This window comes from Xiphias gladius, chromosome 6 (assembly GCF_016859285.1).
Source record: "Xiphias gladius isolate SHS-SW01 ecotype Sanya breed wild chromosome 6, ASM1685928v1, whole genome shotgun sequence".
Taxonomy (NCBI): domain Eukaryota; kingdom Metazoa; phylum Chordata; class Actinopteri; order Istiophoriformes; family Xiphiidae; genus Xiphias; species Xiphias gladius.
Genome location: NC_053405.1, coordinates 12,195,253 through 12,220,064, shown reverse-complemented (window position 1 = coordinate 12,220,064; position 24,812 = coordinate 12,195,253). Strand labels below are relative to the sequence as shown.

Here is a 24,812-nt window from a genome sequence, read left to right as displayed (position 1 = left end):
CCCCAAACTATCAGGGACTTTAACTTGTTTCAGTCAATCCGTCGCAGGTACGGCATTTAGAGAACATTTCTATAGAGCACCTATATGCAGTGCATTATTACTATTTTTTGGCATTAGATATTTTGTTCCAAGTCAATATATTCCATCATTTCACAAAAGGGATGTTTACTTAGTTAATTAGGGCACAACTATATCGATTTTAATCCGTTTTTTTAAAGAAAGTACCCGTGTACTTGGTTTACAAAGATCACTTAAATTGAATCTTTTATTCTGTATGTACAGCACATGCAGGTCTTATTTTCTAAAATAGATATGAGGAAAAGTCAATATGTATTATGTATATCATTGGTGTAAGGAGTTCATTAATAAGATATTGCATATTATTTAATATTATTTTGAAGGCTTTCCAGTCATGTGTATACACATTTTTTTACAGAAAGGGAGGAAACTGATATGTAAAAACATCTGTTTACTGGCCTAAACTGAACTGCCATCATCAGTGTATCTGTGGGCTGTCTGCGGGGTCAAAAAGGTCAGTGCATCACCAAGGATTGTGTGTGTGTGTGTGTGTGTGTGTGTGTGTGTGTGTGTGGGTCGTCATCTTACCTGTAACACTGGGACATTGTCTTCAGCCGTCTTTGTGTGGCCCCCTTTGCAAGTCATTTTGCAGATATGCTGGGCATTTTCAAACGTCGGAGGGATGTTCACACTGTCTCATAGCCAGACTGATATAGGGGATTAGATTGTTAACCCTGTCTTGTTTATGAGGAAACCTTTATCTGATGTGTTTTGTTTGTGTTCTCTTTGCGTGAGCTGCTAGAGTCTCAGGTGTAACACATACAATCCTCAACTCAAAGGGTATTGGGTTTCTACCAGGTAGGGCCTGGCTGGCCTCTTCCAGATACTGTTACCAGGCTACTCTCATAACTAATTCATCTGCACTCTTCACCACAAAGCTCTGGGTGGCTGGTTGATCGGCTAAGCAGGGGGAAGGACAGTGTTTCTCTCTTTGCCAGAGCAGTGCAGCTCCAGGGCTCCCAGACGAGGACCACACCTGAGCTGGGGCCAATGCAGAACGGGGAGGCTATGTGCCCACAGGACTCCGAGGCAGCAGGGGCCAAAGCCATGGAGGAACAGAAGGCCCAGAACCACAGCCAGAATGAGGGGTGCGTGGAGCCCACAGCGCCTCCGCTTCCTCCTCCTTCACCACCACCACCGGGGCCACCGGAATACCCGAGACCGAGGCTCATCTTCCACACCCAGCTGGCTCATGGGAGTCCCACAGGCCGCATCCACGGATTCACCAATGTCAAGGAGCTGTATACCAAGATCGCAGAAGTGTTCAACATCTCCCCCTCAGAGGTACAAAACAAACTCACTATACATATTGGCATTTCCAGTTATGTAAATTTCTGGTCTGGCAGGCCTGTTGCAAATAGGTGTTAGGTTTCCATTCTAGGCTTTTTTCCATGATGCACTATTGAAGATCCTTTGTCCTCGCTACTGTCTGTCAGACTTTGCACTTGTCTGCACCTTGATCAGTATCAGTAATGGAGACAAATGACCACATCATTTTCTGTAGCCAGCAAACACCACACATACTGTATAACACAATAACTTATGGTAAAGTTCGAACCTGTTTGAACAATTACAGAAAATTACTGTACTTATTTTGCCCAATTTGTATCACTAGGGTCATCACTAGGGTTATTTTCTAAGTCTCGACAAAGCTCCTCCATAGCCACATAAGATATTAAAAGACATTTGATGACAACTGTTTTCACAGTCTGAGCAGTATTCCACGTGACGTTTAACCTGACCTTTATGTGTAAAATGGTAGTTCCCTAGTAACAGAACATTAAATATCTACTAAAATACTATATCGAGTGTAACTGTGACTGAATTGTCTGTGTTTTAGATTTATCAAATTGTACATTTCAGGTAATTAGTATTTCCAAAATGGTTATACAACATTATGGGTCTAAACAGTTAATTCATAGGACTGTCGTTAGGCTACAGCAAGCAGCAGCAAGGGCAGAATCCTTGACAAGAAATCTACTCACTAAACCTTTAGTAGGTCGGGGGGGACCAAACCACACTGCAGACTGATACTGCTCTAAATACTCAACACAACCAAAGGCCACAGGACCTCTGAGATACAGCCTGCCATGCGAGTATTGCAAAAAAACACTCACTTAATTACACTTATTTTCTACATTTCAGACAAGCATTTAGATGACATTTATCCAGAGCAGCTGGCAGTAGATGCAACCATAGAGTGATCAAAGAATGTTCGAGGAGGAAATTGATAGCTGAGGAAAGGCTGTCGGAAAGTCGTAGGAAACTATTTTCTGTCTTGTACTTCTGGACATTTTGTCTGCAAAAGATGGTTTGCTGAAGTAAACAGTGGTAAAATAAACATAAATTATCACTGAACATATTCACAACTGGTATCAATTCAAGTCACATCATTTCATAATCCTTAAAAATGCTGTTGGTTGAATGTGCAGTTCAATATTATAATCCCTATAAAAAGATTTTGACCGTTTTTAAGAATTTTAAGTAAAGACGATGATTGGCATGTATGCTGTTCTGCAGCTTTTTCTAGTATATTATGATACCGCACTTAGCAACAGAGCAATAAATATTCGGCATTGGCCTTATTTAATATTTATCAGTAGCATTATGAAGGCCACCATGAAGGCTTATCCTATCTGTTTTTTGTTATCTGTTGAACATAAATGCTTACAGTTGAAGTGATATAGACCAATGTACATTCCATAGCAACAAACCTTGATGATCTTATCAGGCAACCTCCAACCGTGATTCTGTCTCATGGGTCGGCCTGTTTCCTTGTGTTATGCAAGTTTCCATTCGCAAATGCTAAATATTTATTATGGGAAGAAACCATCAGCTGATGTTCATTAAGACAGGATGGTACAGTATATTGAAACTTTTAAACCCTTCCTCGATCCCATCTTCTATGTGAATGTTTTTGTCTGCGTATACATGTCAGCTACGTGGTAAGTTGGCGGCCGGTCCATGGTATACTCTGCCCAGTGTGTGCTGGGATAATCGCCAACAGTCCTGAAAGAATAAGTAGTTTAGATAACAGCTAATAGATTACTATTAATAGTAAGCAATGCTAGGGTTGGAGCATCACATTGTGACAAGTACACTGCAATAAATGGAAAAAAACTGATTTCAAAGCTTGAGCCTTTTAAGTTGTTTCAGACTAGGCTGTTCCTTTTTGAAAACAGTTTATGTCTAATAATACTGTCCCTATAAGGAAAATGACAAGAAGGATAAATAAACAGCCACTAAGTCTTCTTAGGCTTTTCTGGTCTCAAGTGCATCAAGAAATAACAAAACAACCGAATGGTTGTGTTTTAAAATAAGATATTATTTCGACAATAGTTTATTTGATAACCTGTATATCTACAAGGCAATTACTTGGTGATAGTGAGAAGTACAACTGTGTCCTTGACCTCCCGTGGACTGAACAGGAGCAGCATAAAGTTACAGTTCAGCTGATGCTAGAGAAGACCTTGGACTGCAGTCAGATTGTTCTACTTGCCAAGAGAATTACTATGAGCAATATCTAACAGGAACTGCTCCAAGTGAGATAACAGTTCAAAGTTATCTTGAATTTCCGTTATGGGCTATAAAGTTAAACTTTAACCTTAACTAACTTCAGGGTTCAGAATAAAAAAATTAGGGGCTTGAGAGATTTTGCAGAAAAAATAAAAAAAACAAAAGCTACTTTACAAACCATTTATACTTCTAAACTATTAATAAGAATTAGGAGGAAATATTTGTTCACTTTTTTAGACGAGGAAATACATTATGTCTAGACTGTAAGCAGGGTAACCTAAAGTTTGAAGAGATTCACAGGTTCATTCCCTCAATATCAAATATGCTAATGCTGTTATTTAAGAAACATTTTCTCAAATACACGGTCTGTATTATGTTTTGATCCTGAGATTTAGTCAGATTCGATGACTTCAATACGCTTTGGAAAAAAGGTCTTTATCTTCAGTGTATATCACAACCAGCTACATACTATCATCTAGTTACTCAAACTCTTAATGCAACCACTAACACCGGAAAGCAATCATGATTTAAGCACCTAACTCGTGAAGAACAGAAAAGTAAATCTAACTTGTCTGTTTTCTGTAACTTGTTTTTTTTTTTAAGGCTTAAACTTCAAGCCTGACATATACAAAGGCTCTTAATGAGGTATCACAGTTATTTTCATAGCAAAATGGTCACAATGCAAAACCAAATGGTTTGGCTCTACTGCCCTCTGGTGTTGAATCTCTGTACAGCATATCTAAAGAAATGCTGATGGGCTCCACTTGCTCTGTAATAAGACAGGAGGAAGACAATGAAATACCGGGTAATGTTGGAGGATTACAGCAGAATAGTGAAATGTTAATGGGCAAGGCATTATTCTTATCTTCTAAACCATAAAATGCTTTGCTAGGGATGATAAACTTATATCTTCCTACAAAACAAGGTTTGTTTGTTTGAAATAAGTTGTTAGACATTAATGTAAGAGAAGGAAAGATAGCATACCTTTCCCTCCCCGATTTAACAATGTGCTGTCAAAATTAATGTGTCAGTGGTGATGTAATTTTAGAAAAAAAAAACCCATTTAAGTTTGTATCAGACTGGTTCTTGCGTCGATGGTAATTAATAATTGCTGGTAAATATTACACTCTGCTAAAGTATGGTGAACTTGAGTTCTATGCCCAGTTCCTTCCTTTATATTCTTGAGTGCCATTTCCATTATCACTATAGAATCATTGTCTGTTTTTAGCGACAGTTTATGTAGTCCCACTTGAATCCATGCATCCAAGTGATATGTGTTTTTGATTCCATAATGACTTCATTTGCCTCTGGTCTTGCATCTGATCTGAAAAATGTAAGAATGTTTATTGTGCATTTACAGGCAGAAAAAGACAAAAATGATTGGTATCAAAACAACAGATATATTGAGAACAAAATGTAGGTTAATGATGTTTTTCTTAATAGTGTTTTATAACAAATGCTCTTTATACAGTAATACAACTAAAACTAAATAGTATCTAATAGGGTCTTGAGCTTGTTTACTACAGTGTGGTTACTACAGAGTGTGGATACCAAATCATGCACACCTGTGCAATGTAAAGCAAAAAAGTTATATATTACAATAATAAATAGTTTCAGTTTTTATTGTGTATGTGTCAGAGATTGCTGTATTGGATTATTTTATATAATTAGGTATTGATTTTTTTTTTTTTTTTGCTTTTGCATGGGTGTTAATGATATTGGATTCTGAAATTAATAATGGAAACAATTAACCTTTTTTTTTTTTTTTTTTTTTCCAATTTCCTTGCCTCAGATCCTGTTCTGCACCCTTAACTCTCATAAAGTGGACATGCAGAAACTATTGGGGGGGCAGATCGGCCTGGAAGACTTTATCTTTGCTCACGTCAGAGGAGAAACCAAGGAGGTGGAGGTGACAAAGACAGAGGACGCATTGGGCCTCACCATCACAGACAATGGAGCTGGATACGCTTTCATTAAGGTGATTGAGCGGCAGAGCATAATGGGCTGAAGAACAATAAATTCACATTGTTATGAGAACTGACCTGAGTTACTTGGTAGTAACTATAGTTTTGCAAAATTCAGCAAAATTGCTTAAAGGTTTTGTTGTAGGAGAAGAACCATGATGACCTGAGCCTTTAGAATCCTTATTTGGTCAGTCTAAACTTTCTGGTCCTACCATATGTGATTTAAAATGTGAACACTCTTTGTGAAGAGATTACCGTACAGTTATTAGTCATGATTTATTGCCACCTTAAACTTTAACCTTAAGGGTTTAGTTTTTAACAGTCTTATTAAACAAGGATTTAAGGATACATATGAACCTCCAAGTTTTATGATATTGCTCATTTAATATGAATAGAATATCAGGCACTTTGTAGGAGGCTGCAGATTGGGGATCTGCACATGTGTAAAAAAATATCAATCTGTTTTTTTCAGAGGATAAAAGAAGGCAGTACTATAGACCGTCTGAAGACTGTGTGCGTTGGTGACCACATTGAGGCCATTAATGACCAGAGCATTGTAGGGTGTCGACACTACGAGGTGGCTAAGATGTTAAAAGAGCAACCCAGAGGCATACCCTTCACTCTCCGCCTGGTCGGGCCCAAGAAGGCCTTTGGTGAGTGGAAAATGTTTCATGCTGTCTAGGATTTACGGTCATGTGCTCAACAGACAGAGACTGGAAATCCTAAACATGGACTTTGAAATAAGTCAACAATTACAGTTGAGATAAAACTTAATATCATTCACAGCTCTTACAGCATTAGCTGTCACATGGCCTGTCCCCGATATCATTAATAAGTAGTAGTCTTTGCAAATATTTGGACAAAAAATGTTAGTATCCTTTCCTTCTGAATCCTAGACATTGTATTCACTCACATCCTTAGATAGAAATCCATTCCTAATTAGATGAATGAAAGCCAAGAGGGCTCTTGGCTGAGCCAGAAGTGAAAACATTTCTGTTTCTTGTATTATAACTGTCATAAGCTCTCAGCACTCATAGGCAGCAGAACTGTGAGCTGACTGGGATTCATAACAGTGACACTAAATATCATGAGCGTCAAAATGTGCCCCCAGGATATATTTATTATGATAGGACATTCCATGCACAATGTAGCACCAACAGCTGATTTCTACTAATCAGGAGGCCCCGCTCTGTTGTCCACAGTGGTTGATGGACTATAGCGCGCTGCACTAATTTTCCACATCTCATCAGCCGAACAGGTACAGGAGACAGTAACGTTTTAGAGAGAACTGGCTAGTCGCCAATGGGCCTGGAAAAGTTGTTAACTCAGTAGCTGCAGTTAATTGACCAGTATTATGGCAGTGGTTGTTATGCTTCAGCCAAAATTATCTTGTGAGACAGTGGCACATCTGCAGTTTGAAAAAGTGTCTAATAATAAAACATAGGAGCAAAATAAATACTTTTGTTTGTTAAATAGATTCCTTTCTTGTTTACAGACTGAGTCTGTGATATTACAGAGAAACTGAAGTACTTTGGTCTTGGTGTTTGTTAAAAAAGTAAATATGCAGTGCATTGGGAATCAACTCTTTCAGTTCAGTTAGGGATACAAGTTTTCATTCCCAACCATGCACACACAAAATTAAAAAGGCTTTGAGTGATTTTTCATCACATCACAACCACTGGAAAAATTAAGACTTTTAAAAAAAGAGGATACTGCACTGTGATGCATTTTAATATTTTTAAAAATGCATCACTAGTTTGTTTTTAGTTTACAATTCAACTCCAGGCATAACAAATGCAGAAAAGAAATAAAGCAAACCTTCTATAGGAATACAGAAACAACCATGAAGACACATCCATATACACGTTTGTACTTCTGTTACGAGTTTGTGAGGAAACTCGTAATTCTAACCACAAACGTCCCATATACATACCTGACCTAAATACTCACCCACACCTTAACCTAAACCCAACCCTGCCTTGACGCTAAAGATTGCGCAACCCCTTAAAATGATGGCCAAAATCTCCTCCCGCTGAAATGTTAAAACTCAAACTAGGCCTCACAAATATAGCACATGACCACACTCAATTGTTGTATTTCTATGTACAGTCAACCTTATGTGGACGGAATTTTAGTGCACAGATGGGAAGGTCCCCACAGGGTTACAGCAGAGATAATGTTTAGTCCAAGGTGATGAAAACACTTGCACACACAAACACACACACACGCACGCACGCACGCACGCACGCACGCACGCACGCACGCACGCACGCACGCACGCACCCAGTCCCCTTTTCTGAGTGGACACAGCAGAGTGGGCTGGAGCCTAACTGTCTACAACCTCCCTTATCAGACAGGAAGCCAAATCCATGGCCAATGGGCAGACTTCCTGTTAACAATCAGTATCTCTTAGAACTTTAGACTTTCTACTTACTCACAGGCCTTTTCTGGAGCTCTCAACTGTGTCAGTCTTCATCAGCAGATTGTGTTTGCTTAGTTGTCATGCAACTGTTGATGTTCAGACTCAGCCATGTTGACTTAAATGTTTTGTTTTGTGAGCTGTTGTGTTCAAGATCAAGAAAGGAATGTCAAGCTCAACAGAAATCTAGTCTACCTAAAATGTTTCATATTGCATACCATTTGGTGAACATTTTTATCCAAAGGACCTTCAAATAAAATTGGTGTGTGTATTATCAAACCACAGCCTGGTTTTGGAAGTAACATCATCTAGTAAATTGACTTTAAGCATGCAGTAGCTTTGTCCACAGTTAAACAAGAGGAGCAGTTTTATGTCTGGAATGAATGATGAGCAGAGCAGAAACACATCCCCTCAATTCCCTGTATAAACCTGCCTGTCACAATTTGTATGGGTGTACACAAGTAAGTTAAAACTCTCAATAACTGACATAATGGCTGGCTGCCAGATATGAATACGATGGATTAGATTTCATGTGTTAAATTATTTATTACACTAATTGGAATCCTGAATGTAACTGAGCTGGGACTTAAATGTCCTAAATTTTAACAAAAGAGTATACTAGGTGTTGCATTTGCAATTCAAGATCCAACAGAGGTTTAATGTCATTGCCTCCGTCAAGAGAACTGCAGTTGCATTTGTGATTACTACTACATATATATGCTGTATATATACATAGTGCATGTGTTGAAAAACTTCATCCTTGTGATGAATTTTTAACCCCCTAATTTGAACACTTTAGTGAATGATATGGGTGAGGATGAGAAACACCCAGACCCCCACGGTGAATATATGAGTGTAATATAACAGCACAGTAAAGTAATCTGGAAATAAAAAAATGTTTGTGATAGTGATAGTTTGTGTCAGTGTTGAGGCCTTAGTAGTGTTTTTAACTGAAACCATCAGTGTGCTCATCGGGTTTTTTAGTGTCTGCTATCTGCCATATTGATTTACAACTGAACTTTTGCTCCTGCCACACATGATTTTACAGTGTTTGTGGTGGCATCTACTGCATGTCACAACTATAAAGGCAGGTCCACAGGTGGGTCAAAGTTCAGTTCCAATTGGCAGTATGTGTTAGAGGTCAGACCATCACCACCATTATTTGTGTCTTTTTTTTAATACCAAATAAGGAAGCTTGCAGAAGGACAAGCAGGCTACATATAGCAGCTGCTTCCAGAGTAATAGCCATAAACAATGTTAGCATGACGTAGCTGATGCTGACCTCTGGCCCCCTCAAGAAATGATTCAATTCTTCTTTGGACTCATTGACCAACTGTGTCATACCAAACACGGATGTGCATTTTCACGCAGACCCCGGAGTGTGTGCGCTCATAATAGCTCAGTGATAAACATAGTTAAACACTGAACATGTCACTGAAAGACAAAGACTCAGAAAACCCTCTGAGGCACTGCTTTGATCAACATGCTAACATCAGCCTGCTAACATGCCCACAATGCTAACATGCAGATGTTTAACAGGTATAAAGTTAATTATCTTCACAATCTTAATTTAGCATGTTAGCATACTAATATTTGCTAATTACCACTAAAGACAAAGTACATATGAGGCTGATGGGAATGTCATTAGTTGTGCAGGTCATTTACCATAGTATTGGACAAATAAGAAACTGATGATAATGGCTAAATGAAAAGTCCTGGGATCACCAAATTAAAATTTGTTCTGAGGATGTCTGAACCAAATTTCATGGTAATCCATCTAATTTTTGTCAAGACATGTCACTCAAAACCAAAAATTTTAGCAGGATACATTGTCTGTGAACCACGAATGTCTGTACAAAATTTTGTCACTATACAGTAGACGTTGAGACATTTTACTTGATTAGTGATAACGTTGAGTTAATTTTGGCACTAGATGAGTCATATTTATCCCCTGAGGAACATGAATGTCTGTACAGAATCTCAGGGCAATCCATTTGATAGTTGCTTAGATATTTTCGTCTAGTGGTTGACCAAATGACCAACACACTGGCATTGCCACCCCTGAAACCACACAGCTATCGTTGCCAAAGCGGACAGAGTAATGATGATAGTAAATTGTTTCTGTAGATCCCAGAAGCTGATTCACATTTAGCAACAGTCAACGGTAATAACACACACAAAGTTAAATGGAAAACAGATTTCTATGAGTCACATTTACTGTAATACAGACCTGTGTTCTCATTAAGCAACACACTAATTTTATCCTACAAACATGACTGGCTCTAACACTGTTTCCTCTGTGGAGATACAAGATCACAACCAACTACATACTGTACTGTACTGAACTGTCATTTTTGCTTGTAAATCTACACTCAATAGTCCATAATGACAAAGTGAAAAAATGTTTTTAGAAATGTATGCAAATTTATTAAAAATAAAAAACTGAAATCCCTCATGTACAAATGTATTTGTACCCTTTGCTGTGGCAGTTTAAATTGTGGTCAGGTGCATCCTATTGCTTTAATTATTATATGTGTCTAGAACTTGACTGGAGTCCACCTCTGGCCAACTGAATTGACTGAACATAGAAAGGTACACACCTGTGTATATAAGGTCCTAAAATTCACAGTGTATATCAGGACAAAAACAAGTCATGAAGTCCAAGGAATACTCTTCCTGGAGTTGGCTGTCTGGCCAAACTGAGTGACCGGGCAAGAAAGACCTTGGTCAGGGAGGTGAACAAGAACCAAACTGTCACTTTAACAGAGCTTCAGAGGTTCTCTGCAGAGATGGGAGAACCTGCCAGAAGGATGACCATCAATCAGGCCTGTATGGCTACTAAGAAACCACTCTGACTAAAAGACATATGACAGCAAACTCCTTTAAAGGACTCGGGGAGCACCTTTTGGGCAGAAAACCACACTCTATGCCAAGACTTTGGGAGTTGCCCAGCCAAAAGCCACATAAACCACATAGAACATCTTTGGAGAGACCTGAAGATGGCAGTTCATAGATGCTTCCCATCCAATCTGACGGAGCTTGAGAGGATCTGCAGGGAAGAATGGGATAAACTGCCCAAATCCAGGCATGTGGAGCTTGTATAATTAACCGAGAAAACAAAAAGCTGTAATTGCTGCCAAAGGGGCTTTGACAAGGTAAATAAGGGTGAATTAAGGGTCTGAATGATTTTGTAAATTAGAGAATTCAGTTTTTGATTTTTAATAAATTTGCAAAAAAGTTCTAAAAACATGTTTTCACTTGTCATTATATGTATCGGTTATCGAGTGTAGATTGATGGAATAATAGCAATTTTATCCATTTAAAATTAAATCTACAACACAATAAAGTGTGCAAAAAGAGAAGGGTTCTGAATAGCCACTGTACCTCTTTAAAAATGACTCCTTGTTTCACCATACACCCAATTCAACAAGTATCACTTACTAAAACCATGTTTCATGTTTTTAAAACTATCACCAATGTGGGTATCCCCAGGTAAAATAAAAAATAAAAATAGTCGAATGTTAGGAATGTACACATCAGAAAAATGAATGTGAAATGTGGTGCATTGTTTGGTCTCTACTAAATCTTTCCAAGAAAGGTATACTGTGTAGGATGTGAAATGTAGGAGGGAGTTTTGGTTTCTATCAGCAGTTTCTGTGGGAACAGTTAGAAGAACATGTTAGTAAGCAGTGACAGTGCCATGGTTGAACAGACACACGATTGAGCAACACCGTAGAAACTTCATCTGCAGAAGATCCAAGTTGCAAGGACAGGAAACCTTTGGAATGAACAGTGCTGTGTAAAAAAGCACCACGTCGCAACTAAATAAACAAATAAATATAAATCGCACAGACTGTTTTCTGAAACATTTTATGAAGTGTTATCATCCTGTTTGTGTTAGACATGATTGGAATGAGGACCAGAGCGCCAAAATCTAACGAGGGCAAGATGGTGAATGGAAGGGAAACGTTACGTCTTCGCTCCAAGGGTGCTGCTACAGTTCAGGAAGTGGTGAGTTTCACACGCTCAGCTGGACAATGACTGCTTTAACTTCCGGATGTACTCACAAAGTGACACAAATACACATACATGCAATACTGACTACCATTTTTGTGTGTTCTTTTTAAGAAACAGGTTGATTTGGTCTTGAACATCCTTTCTCTTAAGGTTTTTTGATGTGTGAATCACGCTAAAAGCCACTAAAATCATACTGTCCCATGTAGGACAGTAAAGAACTTACCTGATCTGACCTGACCTGAACTGAACTGAACTGAACCGAACTGAAATGCAATAAACAGAATACATTTGGGTGACTCCAGTCACACATAAACTAACACGTACACAGTCACACAATACCCGTTATTGCTTATTGAACAATGTTCCTCAGCTCTGTCGGAAGTGAACAAAGAGATTTTTACTCCCTGCACGTCAGTGCAAGATGCAACATTTTACAAGTAAACAATTAACACCTACCAGCAGTGCATGTGAAAGGTTTTATCATCTGGCTGATCAAACAATGTGAATAAGGTATTAAGTCATAACACTAAATTTACAAATTTCAAAATGTATCTGGAAAAAGAAAGAGATACAACAAGACAAATCTCAGCCATTATTATTGATTGATTCTGGTCAATTTGTTTGGTATTTGAGCGACAGACTGCTATCAGTGATTATGTTCGAATTAATTCATGAGCAGAATTATTGTGCATAGCTGGGTGATCAGTGCACTTTATATATTTATATAACATAGGGACAAGTGATAGACAATAGCTAAGGGTATTCTTGGCCTCAGCATGTTTCTGCATGAGGAGATATGATCTCACAGAGTTTCTATCACCATATTTAGAGCATGAACACTAATACATTTCCAATAACATCTCTTTATTTTCCTGTCTGCTCTGCCAGCAGAATGAGTTTGAAGAATGGGCCACCAAGAAAGTGGACGACCTGCTGGAGAGTTACATGGGCATCAGAGATCTGGAGCTGGGTGAGACCATCCACATATCATTTGTTTCATTGTTTTCATTTGTTTCATTTGTTTCCTTAAAATACCTTTAAGTCCAAGTTTGGATTTTAAGGAAGTGAGCCAGTGCTAAATAGATGTTCACAGCCAAACACATGAGTCTGTGAGATTTTCTGCGGGTTTGCAGTCCATGGTAACTGTCTCCCTGGCATGCTGAGATAAACCATACCACTTTGATTCCTCCAATTCCTCCTTGGCTCCGATCATCTTTAATGATGAAGTGTGCTTCCAGGTAGCTTTTGTTTGTGTTTTTGCCACGTACGGTATGTTAGTATCTCTGGTGTACCTATTTTCCCTCAATATTTTAGACCTTAGTTCCTGCATTTTTTGGGATGGCTTCTGACAAACCCTTCTGAATATGTGTGAATATATAGTGCTAACAAAAATATTGCATAATAGAGGGACACTTCCTTACATCCCCATTAATATAACAGCATCTTCATGGATTACATACTTTTCCCTTTCCCAGACTCTCAGGGCCACTGACCTTGGGTGTTTAGATCTACTATAAAATGGATTAGTGTATTTTCAGTTGGTCCTGTTATTTGCTTGGGAATTATCCTACAAAAACATTCCTGTCTACTTGTCTTGTTCCAAGCAAAACTGTGATGAGAAAAATACTGAAAAAAAAAAAGATTTACCATCATAGAGAGTTTGCTTAGATATCAGAAATGCTGTTGTTGACCTAATTCTACAATATTCAGCTATATACATCATGTATCAATGGGGGAATCAAGCCATCCTTTTACTTAGATATATTCATATATACAAAGTCTTTCTGAGGTCGTGTTGTTTGGGTAAAATATGAACATACTGAGATATTATTGATACATGAATAAGAGCAGATTCTAGTAGTGTGACAGTGCATTATTCTTGGGTTTACATTTCTTTATTTGAGCATTTTTGACTATGTCTACATAATACTTGCTGATTTGATGATTTCGTTTGCTGTGCTAGTCAAAATAACACCAAAATAACATCAGGAGTCCCAGTTTTTGGGAGACATGTTTTACTGTCATTTGGAATGTATGCATTTCCTGCACATTAAGATGCGGACTAACTGCATTTAATCAATGTCATATTTAATGTTTTTAAAAGCCCTTATGTTAAAATATAAGTAGATATTGGGAGTTACAATGGGATGTATGTTGTATTCATGGACATCTCATTTTTTTTTAGTGTTTTCCACATATAGATTATACTTTGGTGTCCCCCCCGAAATATATCAATGGCCGTTCCAATGCAATCTGACATCACTGATGTTGCTCCCAAGGAACAGCCATTGTATTTTATCTGTCATCGTCTGCTTTTGTGGAATCAAACAAATAAGTACAATCTGACATCACTGACTTTGGCAGCATTTTGAGTAAAAGCAAATAGACAAGGCTGGATGGTGCAGTTTACTTTTCCCAGTTTAGTTAATGACTTGTGGAAAGGCTCCCTTTTGACATTTTGATTACATGTAAAACCTTAAAAGGGCATATCTTTAGATAAATGTGAACTAGCTTTTTGTCTGTTTTTAGCCTGTGAATCACATGATTATGTGAGGAAAAACCCAACATTTACCATCATTTGGCTGTGAAAACTTACACTTTTGTGTCCCTTTGTGCCTCAAGCAACCACCATTGTGGAAGCGGGCAAAGACAAGAAGAACCCTGATGACTTTGCAGAGGCCTTGGACTCAGTTCTTGGAGATTTTGCTTTCCCTGATGTGTTTCTGTTTGATGTATGGGGGGCTATTGGAGATGTCAAGAATGGCAGAATCTAAACATTTACTGTTTAGACAAAAGAGAGAAAGCCCTCTGTTCTCTGGTAGATACAACTAGAAAAAAGGAAAGTATAGAAGTTTCAATATTGCCTTCCCAGTCCATGCATTCATTTTTTAATCACTCAATTTAAAACCATGTTAGAGACTGCAATTAATTCAACCAATTCCCTTTGAACAGTCAAAAGACAATAATTTGCCCATAAGCAGATCATCACTCTGAATGTTTTCCTGAATTTTGACAAATCTTAACAATAAATACAAAACAAAGAAAATCACAGTGTAGTTTTTAAATTTGAAATCAAAAATTGGAATTGGAATTTTACAGTTTAGGCATTTAGCTGATGACTTTGTTCATAATGGAAAGCAGTGACATAAAAATGTGCTGGTTCACCAAAATACTGAACTATTTCCATTTTGATTAAAATAAAAGTTTACAAAATATTTTGAGGGTTCCATCCCCATACATATACACCATTGTGTACAGGAAACATAAGCAGTGTGTTAGGAAACATGACTGCCAAACTGTCAACAATCAGCCAGCCATCTAGGAATCCAGGGTGTAAGATAGGCTATAGCAAACCTTTTTCCTCTGATGAAGACCCACTGGGAAAGCAGGAGAGACACAAGGAGACATTTTTGGGACATCTTAAAGTCAGAATGTATTATTCTTCTTCTCCACGAACAACAACCTGTTCAAGCCAGATATCTGTGTGCATTATTTAAAATATATAATGTTTGCAGGCAGGTTGTCACTATATTTATATACAATTGGTTCGCTTTTTTCAAAGTAATGTGAACTTGTAAACAGTATCTGTTTTAAGACATTAATCAAACCTATCGCCTGAAAATAGAATAATCTGAGAATGCACTTCAAATGGGCACTCCCCATTTGAAGTGCACTGCTCTGCACGTCAGTTCCCAAAACGAACATTACTATCTAACAGGAACCCAACCCATAATTTCCCACGGTGAAAATGGAAAAAAAAACCAAATAAATCTAGCTGTTCCAATTCCATGTGATTCATTATACTGATTATGTCTGAAAAAATCGTGGAATATAAAAATAAACTCATATCACATATTAACTTGCTTCCCACGTTATCCACGAGTTCTTAGGAAACTGTTCCTGTTTGTTTCAAAGAGAGTATGTAATACACTTGACCAGGCTGTTGTTGTATTTATACTTCAGTCTATTCTTGGTTGTGATGTGCTGCTCTATCTGTCTGTCTCTGCACTGGAGAGAATTTACTGTACAGAAAAGAAGGGTGCATCAAACTATATGTTGGAGTTTGACAGTTATATGTTTTCTGGCTGATCAAACAATGTGAATAAGGTATTAATTCATAACACTGAATTTACAAATTTCAAAATGTAATTTGACTCAACTCTACTCATTCTGGCTAGGTTGTTCTTAATCAGTATTTACCTGGTAGGGATGTTTTGTTTTAACACTTTGTATATGATTGCACCTCTCTATGAAGACCTGAAAATGGCACCTTTTACATGTTTCAATTGTAAGTAAAAAGGTCGAAATCATATATGTGAAGCATGTGTGTGTTTAACAGAAAAGTCAATTTTCAGTTTTGGTTTTATCCATTTTGCTAATCCTTTATTTTTATGTACAATCACATGCCACATCTGTCAACATTTACGCTTCATTTTCATTGCATGATACTGCTAAAGAGATACAACAAGACACATCTCAGCCGTTATTATTGATCGGTTCTGGTCAATTTGCTTGGTATTTGAGTGACAGACTGCTATCAGTGATAATGTTCAAAATAATTCATGTGCAGAATCAGTGTGCATAGCTGGGTGACTGAGCAATTAAGTAGTGTAACAAATGACAAAAAGTCGGTAATTTCCCACAATATATAACAATTTAAATAAAATGTCATGACATTGCCCAAATTATCAAACTGATTTTGACTTATCCAACAAGTGAATCCTGCCACACTCTGTGTCTGTGAACATTGTTATCATAAACACCTTCTCAGTAGACAGCAACTTGAAGTTTTAGTTAAAAATTTCTGAGAGGCAGAGATGCTCTGGTGGAAGAAATAACAATAGTTTTACGATAACTGGACTGAGGACCAGAAAGAAAGCAAGAGTCAAGAGGAGAAAGTTTCTGGTATCACGAAACTATAATAATATTATGTATCGGTCTTGGGTTGCTAGCAACTTATTAGAAAAAAATAAATAAACAAAAAAAAAAAAATGATATATATATATATATTTAAATTTTCTACCTCCTGAGCAACTCTGGGTGTAAGGAATATTTGCCAAAGTAATACCCTCCAACATAGACCACATTATCCTATTTTTAAAGGGTCAGTTCACCCAAATTATAAACACTAAATAAGAGCGTTTTCACACTTGCCGTGGTTTACACTTACACTTAACCTTGTTGCTTACTTAAAATATTTTTTTAGACCAAACCACACTGGTTATACAGTGAATAATAGTAAAGTGTTAATACTGCAAATAATATATTACAATCATATTGTGATATATCTATGTAACATTGCCAAATATAGTAGGCAACTTAAAATAGTTAACCTTTCTTCTTATATCAGTTTGACTAAACATCTAACCTCAAAATCAGGCATTATTTTGTTATACAGCAGTTTGGAATTAGAACCTATTTATGTACTTTTTTGATTCCGTTTCTGAAGTTAACTGTGGAGCTGACATTATTAACACTGCATATTCATGGTCTCATTTTTCCACTGCCAAATGTGCATGAATCCATATGGTACATGACAGACAAGACTGAGCTGGGAACCAAAAGATCTCAGTCAGGGATTATTGATGAAGTAAAATGCAAAAGATTGCTGTTAAGCATTTTTACACAAATCTGAAAAGTTAGCAACTGATCATTTCCAGGTTTTGAAAGTTTGGAAATTGTTATCTCAGTAATGTAAGGAAGCATGTTCAGTCCTATTACACATGAATTTGCAGTAGCTCCTCTGTCACAATAAAGCGCAGTGTAATCAGTGGATATAGATATATAGAAGATAATATTGACAATGAAATGAATATTGCACAGGAGGCAAACATTAAGACATATCTCATTTTGGTAAAAAAAACATTTTCACTTTTAAGCACCTCTACAAGATAAGCAGAAGTCAGTTTTCAGTGTTTGGTGTTCCACTGTTATGTTAAATATTCAAGGGTTCCCTCAAAAATGTTCATTTAATGCTTTCCGAAAGGGAACAACACATGTATTAGCGTGAGCCTGAAAACACAGTTACAGTAAATAATTCTTTCTGGGTCTATTGTGACACTCAAGAGCATCTGAGCCAAGTGTACATGTGCTTAAAAGGAGTAATGTCGCATCAGAATGAAGCATCACATTAAAACAATCACCTGGATGACAGCAGTTTGCCCCTATCTACTGTAATACAATGTTTAAAACTCAAACATCATCAAAACATTTGATGGAACAGTACATCTGAAAAGGGCAGTGAATGTACAGTAGTTAGAGGGATTATTTTTATTGTCAAATTACAGGTTTACATTGGTCACTGCTTACAGGTCTTTATACTTTGCTCTGAATTAAAGTGTCACTGCTAATACTGAAAAAAACTTCAATGGTATAAAATAACATAATCCTTTCAGATTATAAGGACAATCTTGCATTTTATCTTCGACATAGTCAACATGAAAATTGATCAGAGATTGGAAACAGTCAAACACATACTGTGACCCTAAAGATGTTCCTCATTCTGCTGCAACAACAACTCAAATCCAACCAATCATGGAGAAGGAGGTGGTGGCATCAAGGTGGATGGGGGCGTTAAATTCGATTTCCCAGCCTCTCCTGTTTCATTGGATCCCAGGGTGCTACCAAGTGAAGAACGTGTAAACCTGCGCATGGTGTTGCTGAAAGATGGGTACTTGGAAATGATGGAGCCCCGGGACCAGTCGAAGCGGGGGTAGATTCTCTGAAGAACTGCCCTGCGAAATAGAATGTATACCCACGGGTCTAGGATCTGATTCCAGGTGGCGAAGCGTATCCATAGCAGCAGGGATCCAACTTGGAGATCGTTTCCAGACAGCACAATTTGTGCAATAAAGACCTGGTGATTGAGGGATTGATGGAGAGATAAGGTAGAGATAGAGTGATAAAGACAAGAGAAGAAAGAAATAATGGAGGAAAGAAGTGGTGGAGGGGTGAAATGAAACCCATCCACAGCAGACATCCTCAGACTATGGCTGAGCTGAAGCAGTATTGTAAGGAAGAATGGTCAAAAATTCCTCCTGAATGTGAACTTCCCTTACTTTTTCCACTTGCACCGGGAATGTTAAATGTGTGTAATATGTAATGAAAGATTATATTTTTTTGTGTGCTATTAGCTTAAGCACATTGTCTATACTTGAAGATCGGACCTAGCACCACACAACACATGCTGTCATAGACCACAGACTATAGTTATCGAGGCCCACACTCAATTACACAGGTTGAAGCAAGGCCAGAGACCTTCCTGTGGAGTGTTGCAGATTTATAAGCTTTTACTTTATTCTTACAGTATATTGGTAAACCATGTATTTTCTTTTCATTGTGACTTTTACCATTTTGCATAGAACTGATCTAAACATATTACATGCACACACATAGCACATACTTATTTAAATTTGGCAAACTCACCAGGAGGGGGCACCAGCAGACAGATGCGATGACCATGATCAGAATGAGCTGAATCATCATCTCCACTTCATGGTCTCGGCGCCGCTGGTTGTTCACCTGTCCGCAGCACACCTTTATCAGGGTCACCACACTCACCGTGTTCAGCAAAAATGACACAATGATGCTCGTCAACCCAACCAGTGAGAAAAGCAAGGAGAAGACCAGGTCATTTCCCTCAGAGCTGATGTTCAAAAAACACCAGGAACCGGGGATCTGTATGTGGTAGCTCCCAATGCCCGTTAGGGGCAGCAGTGCAATGCAGCCGGCAATAAACCACACCATCAGCACCATGGAGATTGTCCGGTTCTTGGGCATGCTGGTGGAGCGTGCAAATGGACGGTTGATGCCAATGAAGCGCTCCACAGCCATGGCAGCACCAAGCAGCAGTGGGCACAGCCCGTAGAACACCATGGACATGCCCATGAAGTTGCAGAGGTGACACTTAGGGTCTAATTTGCGCCAATTAAAACTCGTAAAATGGAAGGAGAGCACGATGGAGCCTGTGACTAGAAGTCCCATGAAATCAGTTACCACCAAGCCACCCAGGAAGATCAGGAAGAAGGATCGTGAGCGGCTGTGTGTCCGCCGGAAGGACATGAGCAGAACTACGAAGGCGATGAGATTGGAGATGAGACCCAGAGAGCAGAAGACCATTGAAAGGTAGGCTGAGGTGGTAGAGTTGCTGAATGGAGGGCTGTTGATGGAGTAGCAGGGTGGGGTGTCTTTGACAGGTGGCGAGGTTGGGGCATTCATGGTGGCCAGAGGGTGCATGTTTGTTGATTTCAGATGACTCAGAGATGGAAAGACAATACCAGTCAGAAGAATTTCATTTCTCTCTTCAGCCTCAAAAGTAAAAAGAGAAAAGTTAAATTTTAAATTTCAAGACATTCTTCACAATGGAAAGTTTGGCTTGCAGTCCATCATAGTCTCTAATTAAAAACTTTGAATGAGTATTTGCTGAGATCTGGGAAAATGGCTCAGTACACTGGTGCAACAAAGTCTGACCACGCAAGAAACAGGAGTTGGTCATACGATCAAACAAGTTGTAAACAAGCCAACAGTCTGGCCAGGCTTTCTAAACCACTTTATTTGGAGGTAAAACTTAAAGTGAGTGGACCCAAAATGTTGGTGATAATCCTTCGTTATACAGAAAAACTGTGCATTTACAACTACAGAAAGTCAAAGTTGAACCAGAAAATTGGGCTGTAAACTGTGATTGATGGTTACAAAGGCCAGTTTCTGTAATAATTTTGCCATTTCCTTAATTTTCTCTTTCAAATCTCGCAGTTTTATAAATGTCTGGTCATCTGACTGCTCTTGTTGTTTGCCCAATCTGACATCTTCTTAGCGATGTAGCTATGTTCCCAGATCGCAGCAATTTACTTGGTATGTACAATATTATTCTTACCAATAAGAATGATTGCTAAAGCTACAAAAATAAAACAAGAATTATCCTTTACTAATATATTTTTTTAATCCAAAGCACCTTGGACTACAGCGTTTGCATTTTTAGGATTGCCATATAAATTATATAAAGTCAATGTAACTGCTCAGATATAGCACAACCATAACACTCACACCAACACATGCGGACAGTGATAGTGATGGCGAGAGTGACACAGAAACCAAAATAGACGGAGAGTAGGAGAGCTGGCATATCCTGGCAGGAAATGCAGTTATGCGAACAGTACTGACAGAGACACAAACAGGAAATAAACACACAGTGTTGCAACACAACAGACTAGGATGTTGTTCCTATTGATCTGTCCCCATATGGCCGATCATAGTCAGATTGTATGAGACTGGCTTCAAACAAAGTCGAGGTACATGTTAGGCTGGACAGTGAAGTGAAGTAAAAAATCTGCGTCATAAAGAATCATCATTTACCTTAAAAAAAATAAAAATTCCATGATGTCATCTCTCAAAATGAACGCTATTCAAATGAACCCATACAACACCATACAAAATGATCTAAATAAAAAAGTGCACAATGTGGAAGACTTGAAGGATTCATTGCAAAACACATTTCCATTTTAAAATTAAACACTATACACCATACTGATGTTCTGACAATGTTGGTGCTCACTATTTAAAAAATAACTCAGTGCATCGCATAAAGGACTCCATTACCAATGTGCATCATCATAGCTAATGAAAGTGATCATACTACACTGTGGGCTTAACTTCCTGTGAGCATCCTGAGACTCATTTTTATCAGTGTACAGTTGGTGTAAGGTCCCCCCGTCGGGGAAAGAGAATGGAGTGATAACGTAAGTATACTGTAGGTGTTATGTCCATGTAGTTGTAATTTTTTTCAAGATAAGATGAAACTTCAAGAAAGGAGGAAATTTAGTACTTGCATAAGCAAATGGGGGTAATACATAGAATTCAGCTTATGTTACCAAGAGAAATAAACAAATGACAGGATCCTGTTTCAGTTAAGAAAGTGTACTTATAGTGAAGTAAATGTCGATCAGAATGAAACTGAAAGCTGTACAAGACACCCTGTATGTTGGTATGTTGGTCATTAACCAGAAACCATCTCATAAAAACGGCCATGCAGATTTCCAAGCATATAAACATTTTTGTAACTTGTCCAGATATTTTCATGTAGTTTACTGTTTAGCTTCCATAATTTAATCCAAAAGAAGGCACACTAGGCTACACTAACAATTTTGAAGTGAGTGTAACACATTTAGTAACTCGATCTAAAAAGCAGTAGCACTTTAAAAGAGCGTACACGCAGAACAGAGATAATTCCATTAGTTGACTTTTGCCACCACCCATCCGTATTTTAATGAGCTCCCTCATTTCGCATCAAGTTACTTCCAATGCTCCTCCCTCTCCCTCTCTTATTTTCCTGTAGTATTACTGTAAAACTGCAGAGAACAAACTGAAAATAAAAACCCCCCAACAATTTAAATCATTTAGCTTTTGGGCCACTGCAGATTAATGTGTGATATAGTACACACTGGTAGTTTGCTAAGACAAAAACAAAAAAGCCAAAAGTTCATCTGCAGCAAAACAAAACCTCTAAAAATCCTAATTTTACCTAATATTCAATGGTTCTTGAGTAATATCACTTCAGCCCAAGGTTTAAGTCATATTCAGACAGGACTATTGTTGTAATATGGCTTCATGTCAAACTATGGAAGAAGCCCCAGCTTCTTCCATAGTTTGGGACGCATTTGCAGCAAATCATGAAATTCAGTGAAATCTGCCAATTACTTTCTTACTTTCTCATTTAGCAAAAACAAATTAAGAGATCACTTGCATGAAAAATACAAGTTAAATCTTAAATTACAGTTGTTTTACACTTGTGTTATAAAGAGAAAAGGATCTTATATTTGATTCTATTCTGTCTATATTTCACACTTTCCAAAAGGTAGAAAACTTAAACATACATGAACTGAGAAGAAACCTTTACATCTTCCACTAGAAACTAACTATACTATAATCAGGTCCTTCTATCCCATAGAGAATACTAGGATGAGATAGATGATGCTTGACGCCAGCTCTTGTGTGACCCTGAAAACTTTTTGAAAGTGCCATTAGCCAAAATCCTTTTAACATCTGCACTCAATATGGCATATTGATTGCATTACTAAGGCAGTCAAATGGTTTCCTTCTCAAACTAGTGCTATACTGTATGGCATAGAGAATGCTGAGGGTGTGCAAAATCACATGTGTGGAGGGGTTCCTGAACTGAGGGTGGGTAACTGCCAGGGATCTTTTTGCAAAGAAACTCTGAGAGACAATCTAACATTTTTCGTCCCCCAAATACTAAACAGATTGGCTTCTACATGGCAATATCCTTTCAAATGGGGTTTGTGGTGCGGAACATACATTACCTACTGTACTTGTGCTGTACTGGGATAGTTTCCTGTACATCCTATATCCTGCTCCGACCATACTGTACTGTATATGAGGCTCTGTTTTCAATATACGTTTTTCATATTTCTATTTGTAAACCTTGTAAACCACTTTCCCATACAAGTCAATGGGACAAGATTACAACCAGTAAGCCTCCTGGTTTAACTAGATTTTTTTTATAATCCACTATTTCAAAGAAAAATTCCAGGACATCGACCTAACTGCTGTAAAAGTCTTAATATCAGTAATCTTGAGACAAGTCTCTAGACGTAAATGCTGCTGTTCTGTTGCTGCAGTGAGAACCGTTTGCCCTTTTCTTCAGCTTTGCATCTGGAAGTCACTATGTCTAGAGACTTCATGCTGTCAAGAAGTCGGAAAAGTTGTTGATGATGCTGATGAACCTGATGAGCGTGGATTACACAAACTAGACAAACTCAGAAACTCAACTATTGGGTGTGACCTCAATCAGTCACCCTGACAATATCCTGCTATGTCTCACTGAGAGTCAATATTAAGGAAGCATCTTCTATTCATCTTCTTAAACAGCACTGAGCTGAGCTACTGAAGCTTTCTCTCAGTGCTGTACTGAGAGTCACTCATAAAATTAAGGCATCACAAAAACTGATGACACAATGACAAACGATGAAGATGAGAAGTTAACCATTTGCTAAAACTATGCCTAATGCTTCTAAACTAGGGTATGTTTGCAAATACAGAGCAACAAAATGAAACTTAACCTTAAACTTAAACTTGACAAAATGCAACTTGTATTGGGTGCCCGACAATAACTTATAAAAACATTATTTATTATGATATACTGTAACAACTTTTTTTAAATCATATATGTACAAGCGAAGTAGTAGTCCCTACTATGTAAACAAATTGCTCATTCTAAATTTTGGGATCCCTGCAGCTTACATATGCTAAATGATAAATTTAAAGCATCATTTAATCTTTCATGTTTCCCCAAAAGCAACCTTTTTTTTCATAAAAGGTTGCTGTTGACAAATGCTTTGTTAATATATTAAGTAATTAAGGTATGTCTTACCAACAGAAGAAACGCTTTCAAGAATCAAGTTGACTCTCCGTTGGAAGGTCTGCACTACTCCACTCAAACCATCTCTCTGCACTTGTAACATTAATAATGATAACACAAACAATAATCACTGTAAGAGGTGTGAAACCTGTCAATACATTAAGTCCCTTGTGATGGAAATAATGTCCTACAAAACGTCCCACAGCACAGCACGTGGGACAGGCTGTTAGCAGGAACCCCTGATCATCTATCTTCCCTTCCCCCAGCTGTGTCCTGTTGTACAGCAACTCTGATACTCATCTCTCCCCTTCCACTGGGGCATGCTTTTAGCTCAATTCTCCCCTCCCCGGAATGTAAAGGGGCAGGGCTCTGGGAGGACACCACACAGTATTTTAGGCAGCAGAATGAGCAGCAGGAAAAAGTCATTGAACATCAAACTGGAGAT

The 24,812-nt window shown here is 38.1% G+C and overlaps 2 protein-coding genes across 2 annotated transcripts; one reads left to right on the top strand and one right to left on the bottom strand.

The window, feature by feature from the left end:
* Window positions 1-1,068: 1,068 nt before the first annotated feature.
* On the top strand, window positions 1,069-14,961 carry gipc3 (GIPC PDZ domain containing family, member 3). Its single transcript, XM_040129222.1, has 6 exons — window positions 1,069-1,362; window positions 5,387-5,572; window positions 6,031-6,211; window positions 11,879-11,988; window positions 12,883-12,964; window positions 14,617-14,961. Exons 1-6 carry the CDS (start codon window positions 1,069-1,071, stop codon window positions 14,766-14,768), a joined length of 1,005 nt encoding a protein of 334 aa, XP_039985156.1. The 3' UTR covers window positions 14,769-14,961.
* A 1,414-nt stretch (window positions 14,962-16,375) lies between these two features.
* On the bottom strand, window positions 16,376-24,568 carry tbxa2r (thromboxane A2 receptor). The gene is made up of 3 exons (XM_040127722.1): window positions 24,380-24,568; window positions 19,420-20,301; window positions 16,376-18,850 (listed from the first exon to the last, which is right to left on the bottom strand). The coding sequence occupies exons 2-3, from the start codon at window positions 20,227-20,229 to the stop codon at window positions 18,527-18,529; spliced, it is 1,134 nt and encodes a 377-aa protein (XP_039983656.1). The 5' UTR covers window positions 20,230-20,301; window positions 24,380-24,568; the 3' UTR covers window positions 16,376-18,526.
* Between the last annotated feature and the right edge of the window lie 244 nt (window positions 24,569-24,812).